At 55.3% G+C, this 24930-nt stretch overlaps 10 protein-coding genes across 10 annotated transcripts; 5 read left to right on the forward strand and 5 right to left on the reverse strand.

Annotated features, from left to right (window-relative positions):
- Positions 1-119: 119 nt before the first annotated feature.
- On the forward strand, positions 120-1325 carry J7T54_001372 (uncharacterized protein; the record flags this gene model as incomplete). Its single annotated transcript, XM_051505342.1, has 1 exon — positions 120-1325. The coding sequence occupies one exon, from the start codon at positions 120-122 to the stop codon at positions 1323-1325; it is 1206 nt and encodes a 401-aa protein (XP_051363371.1).
- Positions 1326-2301: 976 nt separating this feature from the next.
- J7T54_001373 (3-phytase-like protein) lies at positions 2302-4990 on the forward strand (the record flags this gene model as incomplete). The annotated part of the gene is made up of 4 exons (XM_051505343.1): positions 2302-2334; positions 2595-3161; positions 3209-4167; positions 4219-4990. 4 exons carry the CDS (start codon positions 2302-2304, stop codon positions 4988-4990), a joined length of 2331 nt encoding a protein of 776 aa, XP_051363372.1.
- Positions 4991-6073: 1083 nt separating this feature from the next.
- Positions 6074-8171, reverse strand: J7T54_001374 (uncharacterized protein; the record flags this gene model as incomplete). The annotated part of the gene is made up of 6 exons (XM_051505344.1): positions 6074-6162; positions 6402-6492; positions 6686-6752; positions 7141-7342; positions 7398-7844; positions 7895-8171. 6 exons carry the CDS (start codon positions 8169-8171, stop codon positions 6074-6076), a joined length of 1173 nt encoding a protein of 390 aa, XP_051363373.1.
- Positions 8172-9117: 946 nt separating this feature from the next.
- Positions 9118-10963, forward strand: J7T54_001375 (uncharacterized protein; the record flags this gene model as incomplete). Its single annotated transcript, XM_051505345.1, has 2 exons — positions 9118-10311; positions 10358-10963. The coding sequence occupies 2 exons, from the start codon at positions 9118-9120 to the stop codon at positions 10961-10963; spliced, it is 1800 nt and encodes a 599-aa protein (XP_051363374.1).
- Positions 10964-11161: 198 nt separating this feature from the next.
- J7T54_001376 (vacuolar ATP synthase subunit E) lies at positions 11162-11996 on the reverse strand (the record flags this gene model as incomplete). The annotated part of the gene is made up of 3 exons (XM_051505347.1): positions 11162-11312; positions 11372-11880; positions 11967-11996. The coding sequence occupies 3 exons, from the start codon at positions 11994-11996 to the stop codon at positions 11162-11164; spliced, it is 690 nt and encodes a 229-aa protein (XP_051363375.1).
- Positions 11997-12682: 686 nt separating this feature from the next.
- J7T54_001377 (uncharacterized protein) lies at positions 12683-14312 on the forward strand (the record flags this gene model as incomplete). The annotated part of the gene is made up of 4 exons (XM_051505348.1): positions 12683-12727; positions 12802-13901; positions 13964-14040; positions 14218-14312. The coding sequence occupies 4 exons, from the start codon at positions 12683-12685 to the stop codon at positions 14310-14312; spliced, it is 1317 nt and encodes a 438-aa protein (XP_051363376.1).
- Positions 14313-14572: 260 nt separating this feature from the next.
- Positions 14573-15346, reverse strand: J7T54_001378 (uncharacterized protein; the record flags this gene model as incomplete). The annotated part of the gene is made up of 3 exons (XM_051505349.1): positions 14573-14673; positions 14720-14885; positions 14942-15346. The coding sequence occupies 3 exons, from the start codon at positions 15344-15346 to the stop codon at positions 14573-14575; spliced, it is 672 nt and encodes a 223-aa protein (XP_051363377.1).
- Positions 15347-16078: 732 nt separating this feature from the next.
- Positions 16079-18184, reverse strand: J7T54_001379 (uncharacterized protein; the record flags this gene model as incomplete). Its single annotated transcript, XM_051505350.1, has 1 exon — positions 16079-18184. One exon carries the CDS (start codon positions 18182-18184, stop codon positions 16079-16081), a length of 2106 nt encoding a protein of 701 aa, XP_051363378.1.
- A 911-nt stretch (positions 18185-19095) lies between these two features.
- Positions 19096-19566, forward strand: J7T54_001380 (uncharacterized protein; the record flags this gene model as incomplete). Its single annotated transcript, XM_051505351.1, has 2 exons — positions 19096-19192; positions 19274-19566. 2 exons carry the CDS (start codon positions 19096-19098, stop codon positions 19564-19566), a joined length of 390 nt encoding a protein of 129 aa, XP_051363379.1.
- Positions 19567-19638: 72 nt separating this feature from the next.
- Positions 19639-22327, reverse strand: J7T54_001381 (uncharacterized protein; the record flags this gene model as incomplete). The annotated part of the gene is made up of 2 exons (XM_051505352.1): positions 19639-20204; positions 20938-22327. 2 exons carry the CDS (start codon positions 22325-22327, stop codon positions 19639-19641), a joined length of 1956 nt encoding a protein of 651 aa, XP_051363380.1.
- Positions 22328-24930: the final 2603 nt, after the last annotated feature.

Here is a 24930-nt window from a genome sequence, read left to right on the forward strand (position 1 = left end):
TCATCTAAAAGCCGTGAGACAAGACCTCGGACGCGTGGCTGACTAGGGTCAGATCATTCACGACTCCAACCAAATCAGTCTGTGCCACCCATACCACTCCCTCATCCTCCTCCATCGCAATGGACGCAGACACACCAGAAGAACCCGAAATGGAGCGCGACAAGGAACATCCAACAGAGGCATCCCCCACGAGCCAGCGCCTCGGCCTGCGCCCCCGCCTCGAGCACTTCACCTGGGCCAACTTCACCTGCACGCAGTCCACCGGCGCCATCGCCATACTCCTCTCCGAGACGCCCCATCAGTTCCCAGGCCTGCGCACCGCAGGCCTCGTCATTTTCCTCCTCAACCTCGTCCTGCTCACCCTCTTCTCCCTCGCCATGCTTGCCCGGTTCCACTTCCACCCCCAGACGGCCCGGGGCTCCTTCACCCACCTCCCAGAGCTGTTCTTTGTCGGCTCCTTCTGGCTATCCATTGCCACAGTCATCATGTGCATCCAGAAGTACGGCGTGCCGCACACGGGACCCTGGCTCGTAATCGTCGTCCGCGTGCTCTTCTGGGCGTACGCGGCCGTCAGCCTCCTGTTCTCGAGCACCCTCTTTGTCGTCGTCTTCCTCAAGGTCACTGTCGAGCCGCAAAAGATCAGCCCGGCGGCGTTTCTCATGATCTACTGCACCATGCTGACGGGCACCATTGCCGCGACCATTGTCGAGACGCAGCCTCCCGCCCAGCGGCTGGCTATTATTGTCGCTGGCATCAGCTACCAGGGTCTGGGCTGGACCATGAGCCTCGTGCTGATGCCGCATATACTGGGCAGTCTGCTGCGCAATGGTGCCGGGCGCGCGAACCAACGACCGGGGCTGTTCATCCCCGTGGGTTCTGCCGCCTTCACCATGGTCTCGGTTGTCGGGTGCGCCAACTACATACCGGTCGAGTACGGCTATTTTGCCGCGCACCCAGAGGCGGCCGAGGTCCTGAGGGTGGTGGCGCTGTGGATGGCCATCTTTCTGTGGGTGTTCACCTTCTGGCTGTTTCTTCTGGCGCTTCTCGTCAATCTCCCGACCACGTTCCCCCGGATCCAGGGTCGACGGCGGCTGCAGGCTCGCATGGGCTTTTCGCTGTCCTGGTGGGGCATCATCTTCCCCAACGTCGGCTTCACAATCGCAACGACGTACATTGGGCAGAGCCTCGAGTCGGAGGCCATCCTGTGGGTGGCCACGGCCATGACGGTTCTGCTCTTTGCCGTGTGGCTGCTCGATGTGTGTCTCCACGTCAAGGCAATACTGACGGGGCAGATTATGTGGCCGGGGAAAGACGAAGATGCTTAGGTGGATGGTAGATTCGTGCGTGACCAGTACGTGTAGAAGGCAAGAATTGCTCAACTAGACATTCATACAGCATCGTTGAATTCCTTGGTAAGACACCAGATAGTGTTCACGCTATTGATGTCTCACAGGCCACCAGGCGTGACTAGGAGTGGACGGCACTGCCAGCAGCCCGAAGCGCCAAATGATCGCGTGGATGACTTGAGAGGTCACTGTTCATCAAGCTCAATGCGCATGGCGTTCAGGGTGAAGACAGACGACATGCCCAATAGTAACTCACTTGGCCAAGCAAGACGCCGGCCTTGTGCGCAAGCAGGACCTGCGCATCATCCCCCTCGCCGCCGGCATCTACCTGCTTTGCTACCTGGACCGCTCCAACATTGGCAACACCAAGGTCCCAACGGCGCCGCCGACGACGACCTGCTCGCCGTCACCGACATGTCCATACATCCGGTCAGATTGTGGGTGTCTGGAACTACAGGTCCGACGAGGCCACCAGAGGGTATCCCGCGGGTCACTGTACGAACGCCGGTCTGCTGCTGTTCGTCTCCGTAGGCTGCGTGCTCATGCACTACTGCTACTACGCATGGCAGAGCAAGCGTCGCGTAGGCACTGACGCGCCTGTCTCCAAGTACTAGGTGGCTGGCGTGGGGATGAACAGCCTTTCAACTTCATGTTGATTGCGATGGTGTTGGCGTGCCGTACATGTCGACGAGGCCAAGGCTATGGACTCGAGGATAGTAGAATTCGTCATGTTTGAGGGATGATCAGTAAGAAGGCGGAGAATCAAAATAAACATGCGAGTCGGCGGCGTCCACCAGGAGTCGGTCCACTAACAGATGGGCATACAAAATGCGACCAAGACTGTTAGAGCAGCGGACGCTCCGTGCGCCACTCCCGGCGCCACCCGCTATGAATAGTCCGTCACCCTCAACGTCCAAGTCCCTTTCACACAAGTTTCAACAGGCCGCCTTGAAACATGACGACAGACTCGGACAGCGTCGATTTCCAGGTGAGTCCTTGTAATTGATGACCTGCCTAAAACCGCAAAGTCTTGTGCCGGCCCCGGTGCGGACATGACATGAGCCGACTCCCGCATCCAATCGCCTCGCCCATCCGCAACACGCGCAATGTCGACACCACGCCAGATGCACGTTGCGCCAGGGGCCTCCCAAGGTTGCTAGACCACTTTCACATGCGACTACGAATTCAAGCATAGAATTAGGCACGTGTCCTACGGTTCAGTGAGGGCGCGCTGTGCATAAAAGGCAGAGCGTGCGCTGCCCTCTTACCATGGAGCTATGCACTGGCAATCTCGCCTATTCGCCGGACATCATGGCTCCATGGTCAATATTTGGACTCGCTGCCGTGGGCGTTGCTGCCGCCGTCAGTGTAGACCTCAATGTCAGCGCCATCACACCTGGGTCGATCGAGTCAGACTGGACGACGACCTACTACTCCCAGGACCATCCACTGCTCATCACCAACGACGGCGGCGCGTCGACGGGAGGGTTCCACGTATTTGACATGAAGGGCGCGTCACCGCTTGAATCGGTCAGGGACCAGTTCACCGGCCGCACCAAGCTCGTCCAGACTGTGTACGACATCGCTGGCAAGGACTACCTCGTGTCGATCCCCCAGACGACCTCCGTGTTCAGCCTCTACGAGCTTCCCGAGGTGAAGAAAGTCGACAATGTCGCGTTCAAAGCGCTTGGCGACTGGTCTGCACTGTGCTCGTGGCGGAGCCGCAGTGCCAATACGTACCTCTACCTGTTCGGTAAGCGAGACGGTGTCCAGTACCTTTTGCGGGAAATGGATGGCGCGGTAGAGTTGGTCGAGGTTAGTGCCTCTCTTCCTTCCGCGCAAGACATGCCCTGACAAGCTAGACTCAAACCTTTGATGTGCCCACCGAGTTCGCGGGCTGCGCCGTGTCGCAGCGCGAATCCAAGATGCTGCTGACGCCCGATGACGGCACTGAGCTGTACGTCTTGGACCTGAAGGAGTCGACCAAAGCACCACAGCTCGAGGTCATCGGGGAGGTCGGCGACGACCTGACAGGCATCGCGGTGTACAGCTCGGCAGAGATTGACTACATCTTTGCCGCACAGACAGATGTCATTGACATTTTCAGCTTCGCGTGGGAATCTATCGGCAGCATCAATATGACTGGCCTTGACGAGCTGGAGATCCAGGGGCTGAGCATGCATCAGCAGCCGGCGCAGGGATACCTCAAGGGCCTGCTAGCCTATGCTGCCGAAGCAGACGACTTTCAGGGCTTCGGCTTGAGCTCATTCGAGGGTGCTTTCGAGGAGCTTGGCATCGAGTACGACACGGAATACGACCCTCGCATCCACCGGGGCTGCCGTCAGCGCAACTCCATCAACGCGGATTGTTCCTTTAGGGGATTCTGGTCCAAGGCTGACCAGTCCTGTGAGTGCTTTGCCGGCAGCACCGGCCAAGACTGCTCCGAGTTCACCTGCCAAGAGGACTGCGCCGGGCACGGTGAGTGCGTCGGTCCCAACGAATGCAAGTGTGAGGATGGATGGGGTGGCCTACACTGCTCATTCCTCCTCGTGGAGCCCTCCCACGAGACCGAAGCCAACGGTGCCGATGGCGATGATCCCGCCATCTGGATCTCGCCCAAGTCTGCGGGCAAGTCTCGCATCGTCACAACCACCAAGTCGGAGGATGGTGCTGGCCTTGGTGTCTACGACCTGCAGGGCAACGAGCTGCAGGTGCACCCTTCGAACCAGCCGAACAATGTCGACATGATCTACGGCTTCCAGGCGGGCGGCCGCACCGTGGACCTCGCTTTTGCTGCTTGTCGCGGCGACAATACCCTCTGGTCTGTTCTTGCCCCTTTACCTCCAATGAAACATCTCGCTGACTCTTTCAGCCTCTTTGAGATGACGCAAGATGGTGTCCTCCGGGATATCGACGGCGGCATCCAGCCCTCAGACGCCGACGACGAGCTCTACGGCTCGTGCGTCTACAGGTCCAAGACCACCGGAAAACAATACCTCTTTGTGAACGAAAAGTCTGCCCGCTACATGCAGTACGAGCTCACGGCCATGGCGAACGGTACGCTGCACACCGAGCTCGTCCGCGAGTTCGTCGGTGGTTCGGGTGGGCAGGTCGAGGGCTGCGTGACGGACGAGGAAAATGGCTGGCTGATCCTGGGCGAGGAGCCCTCCGCGCTGTGGCGGTACGACGCCGAACCCGACGGTAGCGAAGAGGGCTACCGCATTGCGTACGTGGGCGACGGTCGTCTCTTTGGCGATGTGGAGGGTGTCACGCTTGTCCACGGCAAGACCAAGGACGAGGGCTTCATCATCGTCTCCTGCCAGGGTGTCAGCGCCTACAATGTCTACCGCCGTGCGCACCCGCACGACTATGTGGTGACCTTTAGCCTCCCTGCAACAGCGGATGGGACGATTGACGGCGTGACGAACACGGATGGTGTCACCGCTGTGGGCGCCCGGCTGGGTGACGAGTATCCCTATGGCCTCCTCGTCGTCCACGACGACACGAATGAGTTGGCTGGTGGCGGCGCGGATGAAGAAGCCAGCTACAAGCTTGTGCCTCTGGACAAGATCCTGGGTGCCGATGCGCTCAAGGAGCTGAGCCTCCTCGATGAGATTGACCAAGAGTGGGATCCTAGGGCGTAGCGATACACGTGCTCGAGCAGACCATGAGAAACACAGCGAATAAAAGGTCATTCGGTAGAGGGTCGAAACCTTGCTCGAGTATAGTCCAGGCCAGGAGTTGATCAGTACATGTCGAGTGTGTCGGCGCATCAAGACTCTCCGTACGTGATCGATTACCGACAGCAGGCTTGGCGTGTCTGCGTTTGGGGGAATCGCTTCCACCACTCACGACAACCCAAATTCATGTGGGAACCTCAGAGCCGGTACTGAGACGCCGGTTCGCGAGTCTCAGCATCATTCGACGCACGCCTTCGCCTCCCCCTCCAAGTCCAAGTTCAAGTTCAAGTACAAGTCCAGGGCCAGGGCCAATAGGTGTCGCCGGGCCGACGAGATTGCAGGGGGGGTCAAGGAGGGGGGACGGCCTAACTACATGTACACTCTGCACCTCGGAGATGGAGTGGAGAGACGCGGCACACAGTCCGGGGTGCCGAGCAGGTTCTCGCGCCGCCTATCGAATAGTCTGGAGTGAGTTTCTGGGGAACAATGATAGATACGCCCTCCGGAGTACTCAGCTTGGCAGTGCACATTGGATGGACTGGCGCGGAGAGGAAGCGCGGCGTATTTGATGCTCTCTGGCAGAGAGGCACGTCGAGAGAAGTTCCTGCTCTAAACCTTGCCCACCCATGTCCACATCAGCTTGGTCATTACTATAAGCAGCGAGCATAGTCTGCCCATGGTTCCCCGTACGGACATGACTGCCAAGGCTGGTGACGAGACCCGGCGTGCCAAGACGACCAGGTCTTGCACGCGTACTGAGAGTCTCTCCGACAAGTGGCCGCCGTTCCTCGGCTGAACGATATCATCCCTAGGATGCTATTCTCCACTCCATGTCATAGCCACAAACACTGGGTCGTCAACTTCTGTACTGTACGTATTCAGTGTCCTGTAGTCTGTAGCTTGCAAGGCACATGCATAGTCCCCCCCCCCGGAGACCGATCATGTCCAGGCCCGAATCGGTATCGTGTCCCGTTCGGTGCTGGACTCGGCCTTTCTGGGCTCGTCCCGCCTCCATGGCGTCGATCAGGCTTGCCCTTTGGCCTGTGATTAGACGGGGTGCCGGCGCCATGTGCCTGCATGGCGAACAAAGGGCCGACGTTTGGTAGGGAGAGAGTCCGGGGTCCTCTCCTCGAGTCCTGTCAGGCTGTCAGCCACGTTGTCAGGGCCAAATTTGACTATGCGTGGAATTAAGAGTAGGTACGCATGAGTCGTACATAAGTATCGGTGCCCGGGCAGCTTCATCTGGATGCGATCAGGCTCAAGTACGCTGACCGAGTTACCATTGCCGTACTGAACCAACACCTCATCCTTCCACCATGTTCCACGTCTGTGCGTCTCGTTCCCTGGAGCTGCTGTGTTCAACCGTGGCACTAACCAACACATGCAGTCTCAGGCCATCCCGAGGCACCGGACTCGAGCAGCAGCTCCTTGAAGATACCCGTCGAAAAGAGGTCTCGCTCACGCGGCTGCAAGATTCTACATGCATGCATCGAGTGCAAGCGCCGCAAGATTCGCTGTGATGGAGCGTCGCCGTGCAGCCGATGCTCGACACGCGGTCTCGCCCATTCGTGTGGCTATGCCAGGCACCGCGAGAGGATGCACCCTTCCAAGCAGTACGTACAGTGGCGGCCCTTCACTGTTCGAGGTGTCGTGACTTACGCAGACATCCAGAAAAGTAGAAAAGCTCTCGAGATCCTTGGAAGAGCACCGCACCATCGTCGACCGCCTGTTTCCGGACCATGACGTGTCAGATCTCCTGTCCTTACCGCGAAACGAGCTACTCAATATCGTGAACACGCCAAAAATGGAACAGTACTCGCAGCCATGGTTGCCTCCGCCATCGGAGACGAGCTCTGATATGTCACTTGATTCTCCGTGCTCGGATCACAATCCGTTTGCGCCGGCTGCTGAGTTATTCAAAGGCATCGACATTGACAAGCTGGTGGAGAGGGGGATAACGTGGGAAGAGCCGGCCTGGGAGAGTCCATTGGGTGAATCTGTCTTTCCAGGCTACACGCTAGGTTTATAGGTCGTGTTGCAACATATTCCCGTACCACTATGGTGTGCCCATTGGCTTTCAGTACGTGTAGCACAGTTGGCCACTTGTCGTAGACATCAAGTCGCGCACTGGTAGGTCCATGGCCATCCCTTGCATCTCGAGCAGGTCGTCGAGGCTTGCCTGGCCTGGCTGGGGGCCGCCTGGGAACGTCTGTCTCCTCACACCACTGTAGTCAAAGGTCCGATTCTCGGGGTTCTCCTGCTGCCAGAGCGTCCAGATGCGGTCGACCTGACCGTGGTGCAGGAAGAAGATCGGGTCTGTTTAGATAGAGTGAGATTCAACGTCAAGTCCTCTGGAATGGATGTCACTTACCATTGGGTGAGTGAGCCGGTACCATGTCGCCACCAATGGCGCTGTGTATGGCCCCGTGAGGATAGCTCTCCAACCGCTGTCTGAAGGCGTCATAGCCAGGGATGCCGAAAATTCCCTCGACTACGGCGGGTGTGTATGCGTGCTTCAGCATACTGGGCCCACTGCCGTTGAACTGGCGGGACAAGCAGTGTGGCGCGTAGCCACTGGCGCGGTAGGCGACTTGGAAACCAGCAAACGGGCCATCTACAATGCATGAAGGGTCACCTCCCGTGCCATCGCCACCGAATCCAGTTTCAATGTCCCAGACGGGCGAGTCGCGAGGCTCGTCCGAATCGAGGGTCCAGTCCCAGTACACTGCAGATCCAGTGTAGCCGCAGTCCTGGAGTGCCTTCTCGTAGACGTGGACAAAGTAGCGGTGCCACGGCAGGAAGTTGGACACAAAGTGGACTATGGCCGTCTGTTAGTTGTGACTCCATGAGTGTGCCAGGTCATCTTACTCTGCTTTTCGTTGATCATGTGCGAGTAGGCAAAGTCGTCGTAGCGCGTGGTCCCCAGTCCAATCTCGGATGGCTTCGTGGCGAGACACAGCACGGCGTCAATGTAATTGTGCTTCTCTGGAGTGGACAGCGTTCGCCATTCCTTGCGCACCACGGGGTGTGTGCATGAGCCGTTGTACTCGCGTACTGCTGCAGCATCGCCCTCGGGTGTTGGCGTTGTCGCTGCATGGGCTGCTGCGATGATGCTCGCGTAAAACGTGGCAGCACGAAGACGCATGACTGGGACCGTTTGTACAAATGATAGGCGGCCCAATGCACGATACGGCCAGAGGTGAACATTTATAGGTTTTTCGGATGCGAATTTTCGTCGCAATGAGTCAGGGACCGTAAGCAAGATCCCAGTAACTGTTCCTTGGCTCGACGATGGAGCCTGTTCTGCAGGTAGGTTGGCGCATAATCGCACTATCGTCGCCCTTGGCAGACCAGGTTGAATTTTTTTATAGGATTCGAGACTTTAAGCTGGCAAATGCCGAGCCAAATTTTTCAGTCCAGGGACTGCAGGGTCTCTCGCAGTTGCTGACGCTAACGTGCGTCGATTGAGTTGCGAACTCGCGATCGCGAATCGCAGAATTCGAGCGCGTGATGGATAATCATAGCGGTCAGTGACGGCTGCTCCGCGGAATGGCGTCTGAAGGATGCAAATGACTGCTTGGCACTGCAGAGTATCGATCGTGTCATGGATGGCACGGAGCGGGCGATGGATATTAACAAAGTTCAATTCAACTGGGCGGGCGGCAGTTGGAGGCAAGACACGTTGTGCAGCATGCACGTTCGGTTACCACGCGAAATTATCGCCAATCAGCACGTGTCTTCCTCAACATCATCACCACCAACCTCCAGTGAAGAAGACCACACCAACGTTGATCAGCTCTTTGGATACGTGCGCCTGGATAACGTCTGTGCAATTAGTCGCGGGAAAAGCAGCTTCGTACCGCGACATGGCCCCCAAGGCTGCCGCAGTGAAGGGCAGAGCCGCCATCACAGGCTTCTTCAAGCCAGTCTCACAATCACAATCACAATCACAATCACAATCACAATCACAATCACAATCACAATCACAACCACAACCACAATCAGATCTACATGGCTCTCGATCAAATCCGCCTGCGAAGCATGCTTCACCTGTGCCAACTTCTCGGGCATCGCCCCAAAGACAAAGGTCAATGTCACCAGCAAATGAGCTTCCCAAATTGAAACAGACGCCAACAAAGGCGCAAGCAAGTCCCATGAGCTCCCCTCGACCAGACCATGTCGACCTTCCTAGGCCCACAAGCTCGCCAAGTCCCCCCCAAAAATTCACTCAGCAAGTCATCCCAGCCTCCGATGAGGACCTTGACGCTGGGGACTCGGACTCCGAGATGGAGGATCTACTGGCAAGGTTCGACCCAAGGAGGACAGCGCCCATGGAAACAAGTTCAGCCGCACCTCGACGGATATTCGAGACACCAAAGGCGAAGAGGCACATGCCAGATGGATCCTACTCGTCGCCCTTGACCATTCAGTCCAAGCACGCATTTGATATGAAGGCGCTTGCGGCGGACGCAGAGTGTGACAAGCGCGTCGAGGAGAGCTCGCGACGCCACGAGGAGGGACTAGCAGAGGCCGCCGAGATCGCGCGGGAACTCGCCGCTGCAAAGCGGGTTGATGGTAATGATCAGGCTTTCTTGAGCGTCGTCAACGATAGAGGCGGCTCCAATGCGCACAAGGTGCTCAGAGCTGTGCAGCGCGCCGAGTCAGGACATGGCGATGCTCGATTCTGCTTCTTCAAGGATCCTTTCAGTCCCCCCGCGCCAGCCCCGGTGCCCGAGAACATATGCACCGGTCCATGGAGAGGTTTTGTGGGGAGCGCCAGTGCTCGGGAGCAATATCTTGTGTCAGGCATTCCCTACACCGTGCTCCAGAAATGCGGCGGCCTGCCCGATGAGCTTTTTGACTGGATGCTTTCACGAATATGTGGCAGCAGGTCAAGACTGATGCAGATCGAATACTTGAACCTGGTCACCATCTGCTCTGACCAGATCGAGACTCGCATCACGCCGGGTCGACTGCGAGACTTGTTCAATCTGATTGGGAGTAGGGAGGAAATCACATCGTCGACCCAAGATGAATTGCAAACCAACGCGGCCGACGAGGAACCGTACGGTGAGCAAGATTGGGGGAGCGTGCGCATGTTCCTCCAGTTGCTTGCGGTGATGGCGCCCCACATGGCGGTGGAATCCGTCAAATATACGCTCAGCATGCTACTGACGATGGCTGCCGACGACGTGATACTAAGAAATGTTGACATATTGATCGAGCACGAGGAGGCTGTTATAGCTCTGCTGGCGGCGTTGCCTCTTCCATCATGGGACGTCTCGGTAAGTCTCCGCTGTCGTTTGCACGAACGTATACTGACGATCGCAGTGTCTTGACGCTACGAAGCGACTGTATCACAACTTCAAATCCCAGCATATTCGCGTCAAGGTCCTTCTGTGCCTGCCCATCAGTGACACTCGCTCGCATGAGCTTCGCCGTCGTCTTGCCACAGCTTTTCTCTTCGACGACCCGTCGCTTGGCGGGGAAAATCCTGAGGTCAGCGTCACCTTGAGAAAGATCATCACTCGTCTAGATGGACCAGACTTTGTTATCAATGCCCTCACCAAAACAGACTGGGAGGAGCTCAAAGCAAACGTCCTGTTGCTGGACATGGCCATTGATGACGGATCTAGGTCTTGGGCTGCGGCAGGGGGCCTGGTTGATGAGAAGCAGTTTAACGCCGAGGTTGATCAACTCGCTGATAAGCTCAGGGAGACATGGAGACGCATCAATGACTCGGGCATGAAGATTGCCCGCACTGATGCCAAGAGCGTCCTCGACTGGGTCGGGCAAAGAATACAGCACCAGGTCCGGACAAAGGCCAAACCCAAAAAGAACATGTTTGATGATTTCTTCAAAGAACCCAAGCCGGATCCTGGTCTGCCCAAGCAACAGGACTATATGAGAAACTTCCTAGGCAAACCAATTGGCTGAAACGGGGAGGTTCATATGGGTCCTGGAACAGCAGAGAGCGGTAGTGATGATTTATGATACAGCCTCTACGCTACCAAACAAGCACGGCCCGAATGAAATGATGCGATATCCGATCACGAAATAGCCTGCGACAACCCCTCTTACCAATGATGCGTGAAAATTGATCAACGTTCAAGTCCAGGGTAGCAGGATGCAGGTCTAATCGACAAATTTGCGGTTCTCGTTCTTGCCAAACAGCGCCTCACGCACGGCCGGTGCCGCCGAGGTCTTGAGGAGCTCCAGACGGGCCTCAAAGGTGTTGTTGATGTCGATCTTTCCGTCGCCGCCCACGATCCATACGCCACCAGCGCTGCATAATGTTAGTCGTCTGCTCGTACTCGGGAATTGGGTAGAAGGAACGAGACTCACGATCCTTCGGGAAGAGGCTGCTGCTCATTGATGGTGCCCTTAGTGTCCTTGCCCACCTTCTTCTTGTACTCTTGCTCGGCTTCGGTGATAGCCTTCTTGACGACGTCGTAGTCCTGCTTGCGTGCGCGGATCTGCAGCTCCGACTCGTTAAGGGTGTAGAACCCCTCGAGGATCAACCCCTTGAGCGCCTTCTGGTACTTGCCCTTGTCCTTGGCGCCCTCGTTGAGCTTCTTCTGGGCGTCCTCAAAGATGTTGTCGAGGAGTTCCTGGCGGGCGGACAGGACCTTGAGACGCGTCTTGTTGGAGACGGTGGAGCGGGTAATTTGCTGCGACATGGTGGCCTGCTTGAACTTCTTCTCGTATTGGCTGTCGATGGCGTCGGTCTCCTGGCGGACGAGCTTGGACTTTTCAATCTCAAACTCCTCGTTGGCCTTGATCTCAATCTCGCGGGCCTTCTCCATCGCCTCCTGCTTGATGAACGCCGTCATCTTGCGGAGCTCATTGTCGACCTATGCAAAGCGGGTAAGCGACTGCGCATCCTCAATTCGGGATTTGACTGTTGTCATCGGTGGCCGGGCGGAGAGGCATTGCGTACCTGCTGGTCGGACAAGGCGTGTTGCGACATGATGGTCGGACGTTGTGTCTGAAAGTACTAGACTAAAGTGAAAAGTACAGTTGGGCCGGCTCGTTGGTGGGATGGGGCTGCTGTGGTGGTAGGACTCTCAGTAGGCAACGTGAAGTCTATGGCGATGGACTGTAGCGCTCGAGCTGATGACGATGGAGGCCGACTGGAGCTGTCGTCCCTCCAGCCACGGCGGCTCATGCGCCTAAGCCACAATTGACCCCGACCAGCCCCATTTTCACCAGCCACCGTGACTTCGGATCAGGACCTCCTATCTTATCACCTGATACCACGTACATACCGCACCGCCACATGCTGCATGCATGCATACCCAGGGTCACGTTGGACAAGGAGCGCGAGACCTCTGCGTTGACGAACTTGGCACAGCTACGCGAGCTCGGCTTTCACGAAATCTTCCACGTACGTACAGTACTGCCATTAGCGACTCATATGCTAGTCTGCATCTTCAGTCTCCAGTCTCCATCATACGCGCCAAAGATCCGCGGCGGTCTCCACACAAGCTGTGACGTCGAGCTGTCCACTTGGATCGAAGCTGTTCTCTCGGTTGGCCACTCGAACTTCGACCTCTATAACCGATAGACCCCTTGCGACAGACAACCTAATGCAATATTCGAAGACATCATTTGCACTTTTCGTCGCCAGATGACCACAAGTCCGGAATCAGCGCAATGGGCGACCTCTTGGGCGGTCTCTCGCCGGCCGGAGGCATAGCCGTACGTGACCTATCGAGACGGCATGAGGGCGCGCTGAAGCTTCCACCTGCATCTTGACTGACACTCGCATGCAGCTAGGTATCATTGTCGGCATTCTTTCCACGAGCGTGCAGAGCGTGGGTCTCACACTTCAACGAAAGTCGCACATTCTCGAAGACGAAAAGGTGCCACACGATGTGCGACGGCCGCCGTATCGAAGGCGGCGGTGGCAGGTCGGCATGGGCATGTTCCTCGTCGCCAACATCCTCGGCAGCTCCATACAGATATCGACGCTCCCACTCCCCGTCCTCTCCACGCTGCAAGCCGCGGGCTTGGTGTTCAATTCCATATGCGCAACCATCATACTGCACGAGCCCTTCACCCGATGGTCCTTGTACGGCACGACACTCGTAACCGCTGGCGCTGTCCTCATTGCTATCTTTGGCGCCATACCGTCACCCGCGCACGATCTTCGAGAGTTGTTGACTCTTCTGGGCCGACGACCTTTTGTAATATGGATGGTCCTGCAAGGACTCTTTGTGGTGGCCATCGCAGTGGTGATGGATGTTGTCAACGCAGTCTCCAACCTTTCGCATGATGCCAGGTTCCGTCTCGTGCGCGGTATAGTGTACGGTGTCATCAGTGGCATGCTGTCAGCGCATGCGCTCCTCTTTGCCAAGTCGGCCGTGGAGTTGATAATCAAGACGGCGAGCGGCAAGAACCAGTTCACGCAATGGCAGTCATGGATGATTGTCCTTGCGTTGGTGGCTTTGGCGCTGTGCCAGCTGTACTACCTACATCGGGGGCTGAAGCTTGTTTCAACGTCCGTGCTGTACCCTTTGGTGTTCTGCGTCTACAATATCATTGCGATCCTGGACGGCTTGATCTACTTCAATCAGACCAGCTTGATTTCACCGCTTCGGGCTTGCCTGATCACGCTTGGGACAGTGATCCTGCTTGCTGGCGTGCTTGCTCTATCGTGGCGGCTGAGCGAGGAACAGCATGCGCCCGCTGTTGCCCAGTCTTCACTGGCGCCCGGTCTTGGGCTCATCGAGGATACGGATGGTGAAGAAGACTCACTTCTTGGATCTGGTTCTGCAGTGGACGACACTGAGTCTGGCTCAGGATATCAGACCTTCCCTACGATCAACGGAGATACAACACCGCTGACCCCTACCCGTAAGAAGGGCTTCAGGTGGGCTGAGCAAGCGGAAATTTGGGGCGAGTTGGAGGATCAGGATGAACCAACTACTCCAGTCAGTCGCTTGCGCTCGAGTACGCTGCCAGGTCGATCCGAGTCATCGCCGCTTCTGTCAACATATCAGAGACGGTCAGTGAGTGGCGCGGCTGTACCCCCGGCGGCGGTGTCCGACAGCTCGGGCGGGCCCACGACACGTGTGGGTCGTCGTCGGCGAAAGAGCACCGGCTTTCCAGGCCTGGTGGCCCGCAGGAATTCAAAGAAAAGGAACGACTCAATATCCGAGTCCCTTGGCAATATACTCTCGTTCAAGTGGTGGAAGGAAAGAGGAAGGCCGACGTCCACAGCGTCACTTCCCGCAGCAGCCGCGGGCCCGTCTGGTCCCACGACGTATCGAGACGATGCTGATGAGGACGAGCATCAAGGCGGCGCGCCAGCCGACAGAAGACCTAATGACTCCGCTGTATGATTACTTTGCAGAATTTCCTAGAGTTGGCGAGGCGATTCAGGCGTACAATAGACACACATAGGCATTGGATAGCCACTCGCTGGGCGCGACACAGTGTATTTGGGAAAAGACTACCATTTTATACCCATGTTCTCGCAATGCGATGTCAGGAGATTGCCCTCTTACTCTGTCACGGAGAACGCTCGCTGAAGATCCTATTCTACCACGATGCGCCTTTGCTATCAAGTCGGCGATACCACTGCTTGTCCTTGCGGTCTTTCGAGAGGGCGGCCGTTGCCAAGACCGAGACGGTATCGAGGCCTATAGATGTGAGTTGAGGAGCCCTCAGTTCTGGGCATCAACCTACCGACAACGCCAAACACAGCTGTGAAGAACTTGTCCAGAAACGTATTAGCAAAGCTGGAGACCGCAGCTTGACAGCCACGCAACAATGCAGCCGCCGCTGGACTGGGACACACGGGGTCGGTGACGAAAGCGGGCGTCGTGCTGTTGATGTATCCGCAACATTGGAACTGGTCATACCCATCAGTTTTTGAATCCTTTGTCTGTTCGGTAGGTGTATACTCACATCCGTCTGAATGAGCGATTGCAAGTCGGGGTCGAGCTCTTCATACACACTCTGGAAACCCTCGCCAATTTTCAGCGTCATGATCCAGAGATACACTCCCAGGCACATGGTGAACAGCCCGCACACAGTGACCATGTACCCGTAGAGCTTGAGCCATCCTCTGGTCGATTGCATCAGGAGGCCCGGGAGGGAGAAGACCGACGCGATCAGGATAAAGACGCCATTTGCGATGCCAGCATCGAGAGGGAGTCGAACGAAAATGAGGTTGCACAGGACCGAAGGACCGTCTGTCATGGGACGATTGGCCTGCGAGCGGATCACGAGGGATGCCACGAGGATGAGCACCCCACTGGCCATGACGAGGACATTGACCAGTGCCGCGGTGAGGAGAATTTTGTTCGCCATGGTGTTGGACTTGACGACCAGCGTCGAGACGGACTTCCTCCTAACGGCAAGACGGAAACACGAGGCTCTCGATCACAGATCCGAGACGTGGTGTTGAGTTTTGACAGTCTTGCGTGGGAGTTCAGGACTCGAATCGAGACTGAGAGGCGAAGTGATTGCTTGCAAGTCCATTCTGATTATCATGGACGTTTTGCTACCACGCAATCGACACATTACGCCGACCGTTTCAAGGGTTGAAAGCTGAGGCAGATGTTGTTCGTGATGTTGCTCTCGGCCAATCATGGTCCTGTATTCGACGCAACATCTCCTGTTTCGGCTGTCACAGCCAAGACTTTTTGAATAAGCTTCACAAACCCTGACATGGCTTTGTGCAATTGACGCCTTGGCACGCATATTAAAGGCGGGAGTCGCTCTCGAATGAATTATTTGTTTCGGATTTCAGTCGATTTCAACACATCGACCAATTCCTCATAGATAGATATGCATTATTCAAAACAATCTAAATCAGATGGGTATTTGGTTCATGTTGCAGTCTCCTTCGTGCCATTCTATGCAATAACCACTAGTGCGGGTGTTTCCAAGGAAAGTAGAGAACGATCTTTGGTGAAATGAATTTTATTTGAAGCATACCAAGTAGATTTCAGTAGACTTCAGTAGACTCGTGCGGGCCGCATGACGGGTCGTAACAGTACTCTCATTTATTTCCATTTTCTATAAGCCTTTAGAGAAGCTCTAAAGAATAGGCACCAGTCGCAAATATGCCTCGTTATCCACAAGCGAACTATTATCCGTTGCGAGGCTTAGACGCACAGCAGCCAGAATCGCACGGTAGATGAGTAGGTTGTCCAACGGGTACTGCTCCGCATCTGCAGTCCATATCTGTTCAAACTTGCGAAGCTCACGGACCAGCAAGTCGAATACTTCCTGCTCCAGCGGGTCTCCCCTGCACGGACCCAGAATATCGTCCGCCGCACCGTAGAGGCTCTCCTGCACCAGACCCTTTGCACGTGAGGGGAACCAGTCACAGAACCTGGTCGTGTCGTCAAGGAGACGCTCGACGTTCGACTTCACCTCTGGCGTAATGAACCGCAACTCGGCCGGATCGACAGGACCACGCCTCGTTGTCGTCGATATCTTCAGCCATGGACACCGATTCCGGAAGCGCATGTCGGTCGGAGACACCTTCCAGCAGGCTGCCGCGGTGCAGCTGAGCGCGAGCCACCTGCACGCCACCCGTGTTCCTGAAGTGCGAGATGAATATTCGTCGATGCCAAGCCACCTATCGATCCTGTCAAGCTCTTTTTGCACAAGTGTAGTTCTGTCCCTCGTCAATTCCCATAATGGTTCCTGCCAGCCTCTTATCTTGATGTATTTGCGACACAAGGCGAATACATCTGGATCGGAAAAGAAGATATCGCCTTCTCGTGGGGTGTTCTGCTCATCCTCGCTACCCGGACGATCCAAAGGCTTCACCATCAGGCGCAACAAGTGCGGCGGCGCGTCAGGGTTGGCGCATTGCGCAGGATCCGTCTGCCCCAGAGACCACAGACGACTGAGCGAAATCAACCCCAGCAGTCTCGTGCCAATCTCCATTGTCCGAATCGGGAATAGCTTTGGCGTGAGATGGTTTGTGGTCGAGGCCCCAAGGAGGTGTAATCCGCCCTGGAACACGTCCATGCTGATCAACGCGGACGCCTCTGAAAAGGACACGGGCATGCTGCACCACCGCGGCCATGGGACGTCCGAGCTGGGGGAGCACTCGAGCTTCGTCAAGCCTGCATCTCTATGCGACCTCTGAATCGCCCTGCTGAGTCGATCCAGGGCATGCGCTCTCCAGTACCGACCTCGATGCTGTATCTCGGAGAGTGGGCGCGAGCAGTGCGCTTTCATGAGGATGACCTGGTTGCCAATCAAGCTGTGTTGGGGGATGTACCCGTTGGTTAGTAAGATGGCCGTCTGCGCCGTTTCATCTTGGTAGAAATGCATCGATTGTACATCTGCCGTCCGCCGTTGGAGACGTAGTCTCAAGAGAGGCTGTCCCGAGCGCTCCTCGGGTGTTTTTACGCGGCTGCCACGTGTCTTCAGCGCCCCATACGTCTGCACGACGCCGTAGGTGCCTAGGAGGGGATGCTGTCGGAAGTTGAGGTCAAAGGTCTCGCTGTGCATCGAGGGCGGCCCGCCTCCCTCCTGTGCTCCTATTCGCAGCCGGTGCCCCTCGGCTCCCATCATGGCGCACAGGGTGTACATGTCCCGGACGGAAGCGTACGCGGGCGCAGAAGTCAGGTCCGAAGGCATGTAATCTGGCCCTGAGACCTTCATGTCAAAGTAGTGCGGGTGGTCCAGGTCGAGGATTGTCAGGAAGGCAAGCCAGGTGGCTGGGTAGTATTCGTATGCTTTTTTCTGGACCAAGCTGATCCTCTCTTGATTCCCATCGGACGTGCTTCCACTGACATTGAAGTCCTCGCCCTGTTGTTGCCCCTGCTGCCTCCTAGTATGTGTTAATGCATCAAAGACCAATTTGCCGCAGTCCAGGATCGGGGTGTAGGCCTCGGATCGAAAGCGCAGCTCCGACATGTCCCAGCGGTGCGTCGAGTACTGCGCCCAGGAGCCGATCGCATACTCGCTGCACTTGTGCCTCCCGGGACCCAATGTGAGGAATCCCTGGACGATGGTGAGGCCGGCGAACAAGAGGGCGACCATGCCGATGATGGCTGTCACGGCGAAGCTCAAGGGGTCCCAGTTGAACTCCTCGTTGCCCTGTCTGACCTCGGCGACGATGCGGTCTGCGGCCTGCACAAGACATTCTGTGACGTTGAGGAAGCCGCAATCGAGCGACATGGCCGAAGACTTTCAACATGAAGTTGGGGCGAGGGTTGATGTTTGTTTGACAGATGGGAAAGGGCGCAGGAAATCATATGGATCAAGATATCCTAGTGCGGAGAACCTGCATGGTGTTATGTACCATGCAGCTGGTTCTCAGCTGACTGTCGACTACTGCCTTGGTCTACGAAGCGGCTGAATGGCGTGATGCGTTGCCAAGTTGTCTCGCAGCTGCGACTCGCAAGGCGAATTGATATGCCCCGTTTCTAGGCTAGAGTCGCTGGAGATGCGGACGGCTGGCTCAGCCTCCACCGCAGCTCGTCTGGTAGGGGATTTCCGCCGCCTAGATATATGTAGTATGCATATAACGCAGATTCTGTAGAGGCAGGTCCCATAAAATAGACATTGTTCAAAGAGAGGACGCGCCGGCAGCAATTGAATCCAGAGTCCAGGTCCAGTGTGTGTGCACGTGGTCGTGAGTCGTGACGGTCGGTGATGATCTGCCTAATGCACGCCACTTTGACAGCCAAGGCCTGAACGATTGGGTTTACACTCGCCTACTTGAGCTAGCAAGGGGCTGCCATGCAAGACAAGACCAGGCGTTCAATCAATCAATGCGGTCCCCCACTTCGTTGCAGCGAAATCCAATTGAGGCTTGATCTAATGCTAGACCATGCTGAGGCTGAACCGGGTAGTACGGGAAGCGGAATAAGCAAAGCCTCAACGCAGCCTCGAGATTTGAAGTAAGGTCAACGGAGGATACCATATCGCGGTATAAAACCATGCCTCCTGGCAGACGAAGGAGTCATGCGCAGTGTCTGGATTCTAACATACACGCTCCACCGTTGACGTCTCAAGAATTCCACCTTGGAGCCGTCGATACAGGACCCTGGTACCATCAGTCTGAGTGTATTACTATGAAATTAGACATGAAGTTCTCTACTATTTCCGGCCTGTCGGCGCTCGCGCTCACCTCTATGCCTCCTGCAGTGTTGGCGCAGAGTCGCGAGTTATGCTTTACCGAAAGTACGTGCCTTCTTCTCACTCTGCATAGCAGCGACTGATTTGATCCCATGAGCCCTTGTGCTAACCCTCCCTGTCCCATAGCGCGCGATAGATACCCCTACGCCGTGACGGAATGGTACTGCGGCCCCGGCCGCACTTGCTGCAGCGTCCCCGACGACTCTGATGATGGCGAGCTGCAATGGGGCTGTATTGACACCGACGAGACCTGCTCCAGGGACACGTGGCTCACCAGCGAGGGGATGGGATTCGAGATTACAGATGACGGTTACGGAGACGACGACGACGATAATGACAGTGGTGCTCGTGGGTCTGCAGCGTCGTTGGCGGCCGTGGTAGGTGGTGTCGCTGTGTATTGGGCTGCGCTGGGCATGTGAAGTAGATACTCCTTGTCCTCATTAGTGTGATAGAGAGCCTTTCTGAGAGGGTCACGAGCTCACTATAATTACTTAGTACAGCAGAGGCGTTGGACGCTGCTCCATCTCTGCGTAGGCAATCATGCCGTACGTGTCATCCATCTCCACGGCCTCCCGATCTCCCATGCTCGACTGGATAACACCATAGCACCAGCGACCTCCCATGCTCCGCAGCGCGACCTTCCTCTCCCGCTCCGTTATCACGGCCGTGTCCTCCATTTTCTCTGTCCATCTCGACTCGGCCACGTACCATATCTCGCCCGCAATGCTGCGCGGATCCACAGGGAACGTCGGCCAACTGATAAACATACTGGCGATGAGAACGGCCGCCATGAGAACCAAGACACCAGCGCTGGTGCGTGCGCATACCACGTGCATATCCTGAGTCTGCGTGAGGTCGTATGGGACGTTGGCGAAGAGCATAGGCAGAAAGTCGGATAGGACAGCCATACACGAAACGCCGAAAAGGAGAGGATCGCGATGCCGTAACCCAGCGTAAATGCCGGTCACGGTATACGTCGGCTTCTTTGCCAGGACGGAGCGTGTCGCGCCTTGCGGTTTGTTTGCCATGCGACGATATGGTGCGAGAATCGCGACACCTATAGCAGAATGTGTCAGTATTCCCCCTTTCCTAGTCTTCACTTCAAGAAAAAGACTCACTATCGAATATGCATTCCTAACAAAGGATCATGATAATACCAAGGGTGGAAGATACAAACCGCACACCAAACCTTTCTTCCTCCAAGAATCGTTCAAGCTTGCGGGAGAGGGCAAATCTAAGATGATAGTATAATATGAACGACGTGAGAGCTATAAGGTAAATTAGGAACAAAAGGCGCCACCAGATTGTGAGCGCCGCAAACGTCGAAGGCGCTCTCTTGTGCGTCTGGATCTGGCTGTACGGGCTGCCGCCGATAGGAGGATACCGAGTGCTCTCCGAGTGACCCGTTTCACTCATCATGGCATCGTGTTCTTTAGGCTTTGACCTATATAGACTGCGCTGCTCTTGGTTATCGCAGACAATAATACCGTACTCCTCGCGGGGTCCGTTGCGAAACCAGCCAAGACGAAAGTGCATCTCGGACGTGGCCGCCTTAATGGCCGTATAGTCTAACGCGACGAGCGATCGTATCTCTGGATTCCGGCACAGACTTGCGGCACCAGTAAGACACCAGGGGTCCGCAAAGACACCCGTCTTCCAGGATCGGGAGACAATGCAAAGCAGAGCGAGTAGCAGTGCCACAACAGTGCCCATTAGACCGAGAAGAACGTACGACTCCAAGGGTGACACGCCGAGACCAAGGGCACAGCCGACTGCAGATTTCGATTTACATGAGCCGTGGAGCTTCAAGCCGATCGCCTCACACGCCACGGGTGCCAAGGCTGTCGATAGCCAGACGGCGAGGGTGGACAGGAGAGGGACGGGGTGGCCCTTGGATACCATACCAAACGGCCGCCAAAAGCCCTTCCAGCCCTCGAAATGCAAGGTCAGCGAGTCTCTGCCGGACGCGCCACGAGGGTGGGACAGAGTGGCAAACGGCTGATACAACTTGGCGGTCATGTCGACGGCCCGCACGGCCAGGGCGAGAATGACAGCCACGAGAGGCGGGAGGAACTTGCCCATGAACACTTCGGCCGGTCGGAGATTATATTCCTTACTCTCTACAATGATGAGCGGATTAGTGTCTCCCGTCGGCATCGAGACCACGGTGATGACGGCCTTGGTGGGAGGAACCGATGATATGCGTGTGATGGGAGCCAGAAACGTCGTCGAGGTGGTCGGTAGTCCATCAAGACCGACGGTGACCTCGATGATGGGCGGTGGTGTCTCCACGGACGTCACGACTATGCCCTCAATCTCGCTCGTAAGGGTCCTGGTCTTAGAGTTCTGTATCTTCATCCTATTTCGGTCGACCGTGAATGTCGAGAAGATGGTTGTCTTGCCCAGCTCGATATATTCCTTGCCGGGCTTGGTGGTCGTGACCACAACGTCGGTTGTGACTGATCCGCCGCCCTGTATCGTCATAACGACCTCCGTTGTCTTTTTTGGAACTGTGACGACATTAGCCGATCCAGCAGGTGGCGCGGCCGCTGTTTCGCCAGATGGCAATGGTGCAGGCGTTGTAGGTGGCAGTGTGATGACTGATTCAGGGATGGTCTGGGTCGAGGTGATGACAGTGTCGCTGGTAATGAAGCTGACGGTGGTTGTGGTGAATGTCTCGGTGATGGGCGGTCCCGTTAAAGTGATGTTGATAGGCACCTCCACCAACGCTGTTGTCAGCGTGCCCTCCTCCGCTTCGGTCGATGGGCCACCGGTGGCGCTGCTCTCGTCCATGTCATCTGTCTCCCCGGCAGGTTCGTCTCCTTGCGTTGGTTCGTTCTGCCGCTCCTCCAGGGCTTGCTGAACCATTCGCGTTTCGATCTTTGCTGTGGTATCCAATCCTTGGAGCGCAAGGTTGGCCCAGACAACAACTGCGATCAGTGCGACAAGGACGGCGATCAAGCTGCCGAGGTACCACCATCGTAGCGATGCAGGCCGATAGTCTGCCTTGCGTTTTCCGCTCTTGCTCGCGACGGAGGCTCTCCGGACTCCCTCGTCCTCGAACAGCTGGGCGACATTGATCGGCGCTGTCTTTATGTTCAAGGGATCGGCCGCATTACTATGTGGCTCGGGGGTGGTTGGCCAAGCTGCCTCATACTGTTGCGCAGAGTACCGCTGCATTTTACCCGTTGAGCTCGGCTAGAGAGTGACCTGTTTGCGGTCTGGTGAGAACAGTGTATCATGTGAAGTCAGGCTCCGGCAGGATTTGTAGCGAAACACACATTCTAGTCAAGCGGGCTGGCGCGGTGCTTCTGAGGATCTCCTGTGTCTAAATAGTAGTCGCCCGCACGATTCCTAGAACGCCTTATCGTCCTAATTGTTGTGACATGTCCTGCCATTGGAGGCGTTGGGCGAAACCAGGTATGGAGGCGCAAATAAGCGTTTCGCTTGGACTCAGCTCAATGGCGCAAATGTCCACAACTGGCAAGGCATAGGTAATCTGAGGCTGCGAAAGGCTTAGCCAGCTGAAAACTGTCTCTGTGTGAGCCGCAAGCATGGTCATTTTGGCCGCCGGGCATTTTGGAGGCTAAGTGACCTAGAAGTCTTTCCATCGGGTTCGAGGCCCTTCGACACACGGTACATCCAGCCCCCGGACGCCTCATGTAGTTTGATTGGAGTGATACCTGTTGGATAGCGTGTGGATAATGTGTGGCTGGTGTGGTGTGGATCTATGAAGGATTTTGTAAGGGGCTTACAGCTTGAGGGATTTTGTGGGACACTCGATCAGAACATCAATCAATACAACACAATCTGGCCTTGTGACAGTTATGAGCCCGGTATCGCTTCCGCCGTCACAAGTGCATCAACTGAAGCTATTCAAGCTACCAGATCACTATCTGCACACTGCATTCTTGGTGTTTCTAACGCAACACCCACACGATGGCCACCGACCGCGCGACCGAGGCAGGAAGGGCTATAGTTGTCCTAACGGGCCCTGAGAATTGGGACGACTGGATTACTATCCTACGAAACAAGCTAGATCCCGATACCTGGCGTCTTATCCGACCGATCGAGCCAGAAGGAGAGGTTCTTAGCAAGCCGATCAGACCAACGGCCTCGGACGCGTACGAGATCCTCCACAAGAGCTACGAACAAGACCTTCGAGACTTCAAAAGAGCAGAATGTGACGTTCGGGTCTAGACTAGCTACCGGGTAGATAGAATAGAAGTCGGGTTATGAACTGAGTACACTAGGATATCGTTGACTTAAGCGGTCGGGTTATAGTCTATATGCGAGATAGTAGATCTTACGTAGATAATTATATTAATAGCTAAGGAGCTAGTAGAGACTAACTATAGTAAGGCTAGGCTTCCTATATACTAAGGTAATCACGGAGTGATTACGGTTAAATAAAAGTAATCAAAGGTAATTAAATATAATTAATCACCGTGGTCGTGATATTAAGAGTTAGTGATTAGTTGTAACACCGTGGCCGAAGGAAGTCAGCGGTGCAGTCACAAGGAATCACGGAGGCCTCGGATGCTATGGCGTACCGCCATGTCAGCATCAATGATGCGTACCCGATTCATTAGTATTACACCTAACCTCCGGATCTTCCGAGCGCTTTAGGTATAATATACTTACTTCTACCTGTAGAGGGAGAAGTAAGTTTGAGTTTTGTGAATATACTACCTATACCTTCTCTCCCTACCTAATCTATCCTACTATTGTTATAATTTCTTAAACTTCTTAATAAAGATTACCTGGGGAGAGAATGTCAAACTCTTTAGATAGCGAAGGCGAGGAACTCGCTCAAGAGTTCCTCCCTCCCGAAGCTTCCGAAAATTCTATATCTAACGGGCCCGAATCGCCGTTATAATAAGAACCAGTATAGGAACAAGAGCAGGATCTACAGAGTGAACCTGCAGAAGCAGAAGCCTAAGTTCCGGATCATCCGGAATATTTCCCGGATTCCTAAGTATAACTAAATACTCTAGCATTATCTTCTATACTAGACTTAAGTCTAGGGGGTCGATTATAGGATCTCCGAGCATAGCAAGAGCGACTCTAGGAGGAGAATCAGCTACGAAAAGATATTATAAAGCTCAAACAAGAACAGATACGCCTCCGACAAGCCTATATAACACTATAGTCATAGGGATACTTTAGAGGAGCAGCAAATATCAAAGCTTTAGATAAGGAAGTAAAGATTGCTAATTTTATATAACTTACTCTCTCTTCGTCCTTCAAAGCCCGAGATGATTGGTTACTGGATTTACGACGGGCTTTCCGTGGAGCAAAGACGCGGTATAGCACCGATAAAAACAAGATCCTGAAAGCTCTCGATAAAATACACCAGACGTGTCGAACCCGCTAGGAAAGGCACGTGGGAGAATAACGAACCGAAGCTAACAAGGAAGCGCTATAGGGAAACTAGCCTGCCTTCGAGGAGTAGACTTTAAGTCTTATAAAAGACGCGGTAAATCGCAAGCCATTATTAATAGCATAACTTGAGAGTGCCTAGCAACGAGACACACAATCCCCCCGAGAGTTCTATGTCTACCTCGATTCGCTAGAGCAACACTTCGAACAGAAGCCTGAAGTAGACCGGGCTTTCTATTACTTTGTGAAGCTACAGCCTGAATTACGCAATCATATTTATATACAGGGAAGCAAGTTACCTACTATCCGCGAAGATATTGTCGCTATCGCTAAACGCGTATAGGACACATTTGCGGCACAAAGGCGGAAGAGACCTATAGCGCCCACGACTAACGCCCGCG

Source organism: Emericellopsis cladophorae (assembly GCF_022114955.1).
Source record: "Emericellopsis cladophorae strain MUM 19.33 chromosome Unknown NODE_13_length_450635_cov_117_157991, whole genome shotgun sequence".
NCBI lineage: Eukaryota > Fungi > Ascomycota > Sordariomycetes > Hypocreales > Bionectriaceae > Emericellopsis > Emericellopsis cladophorae.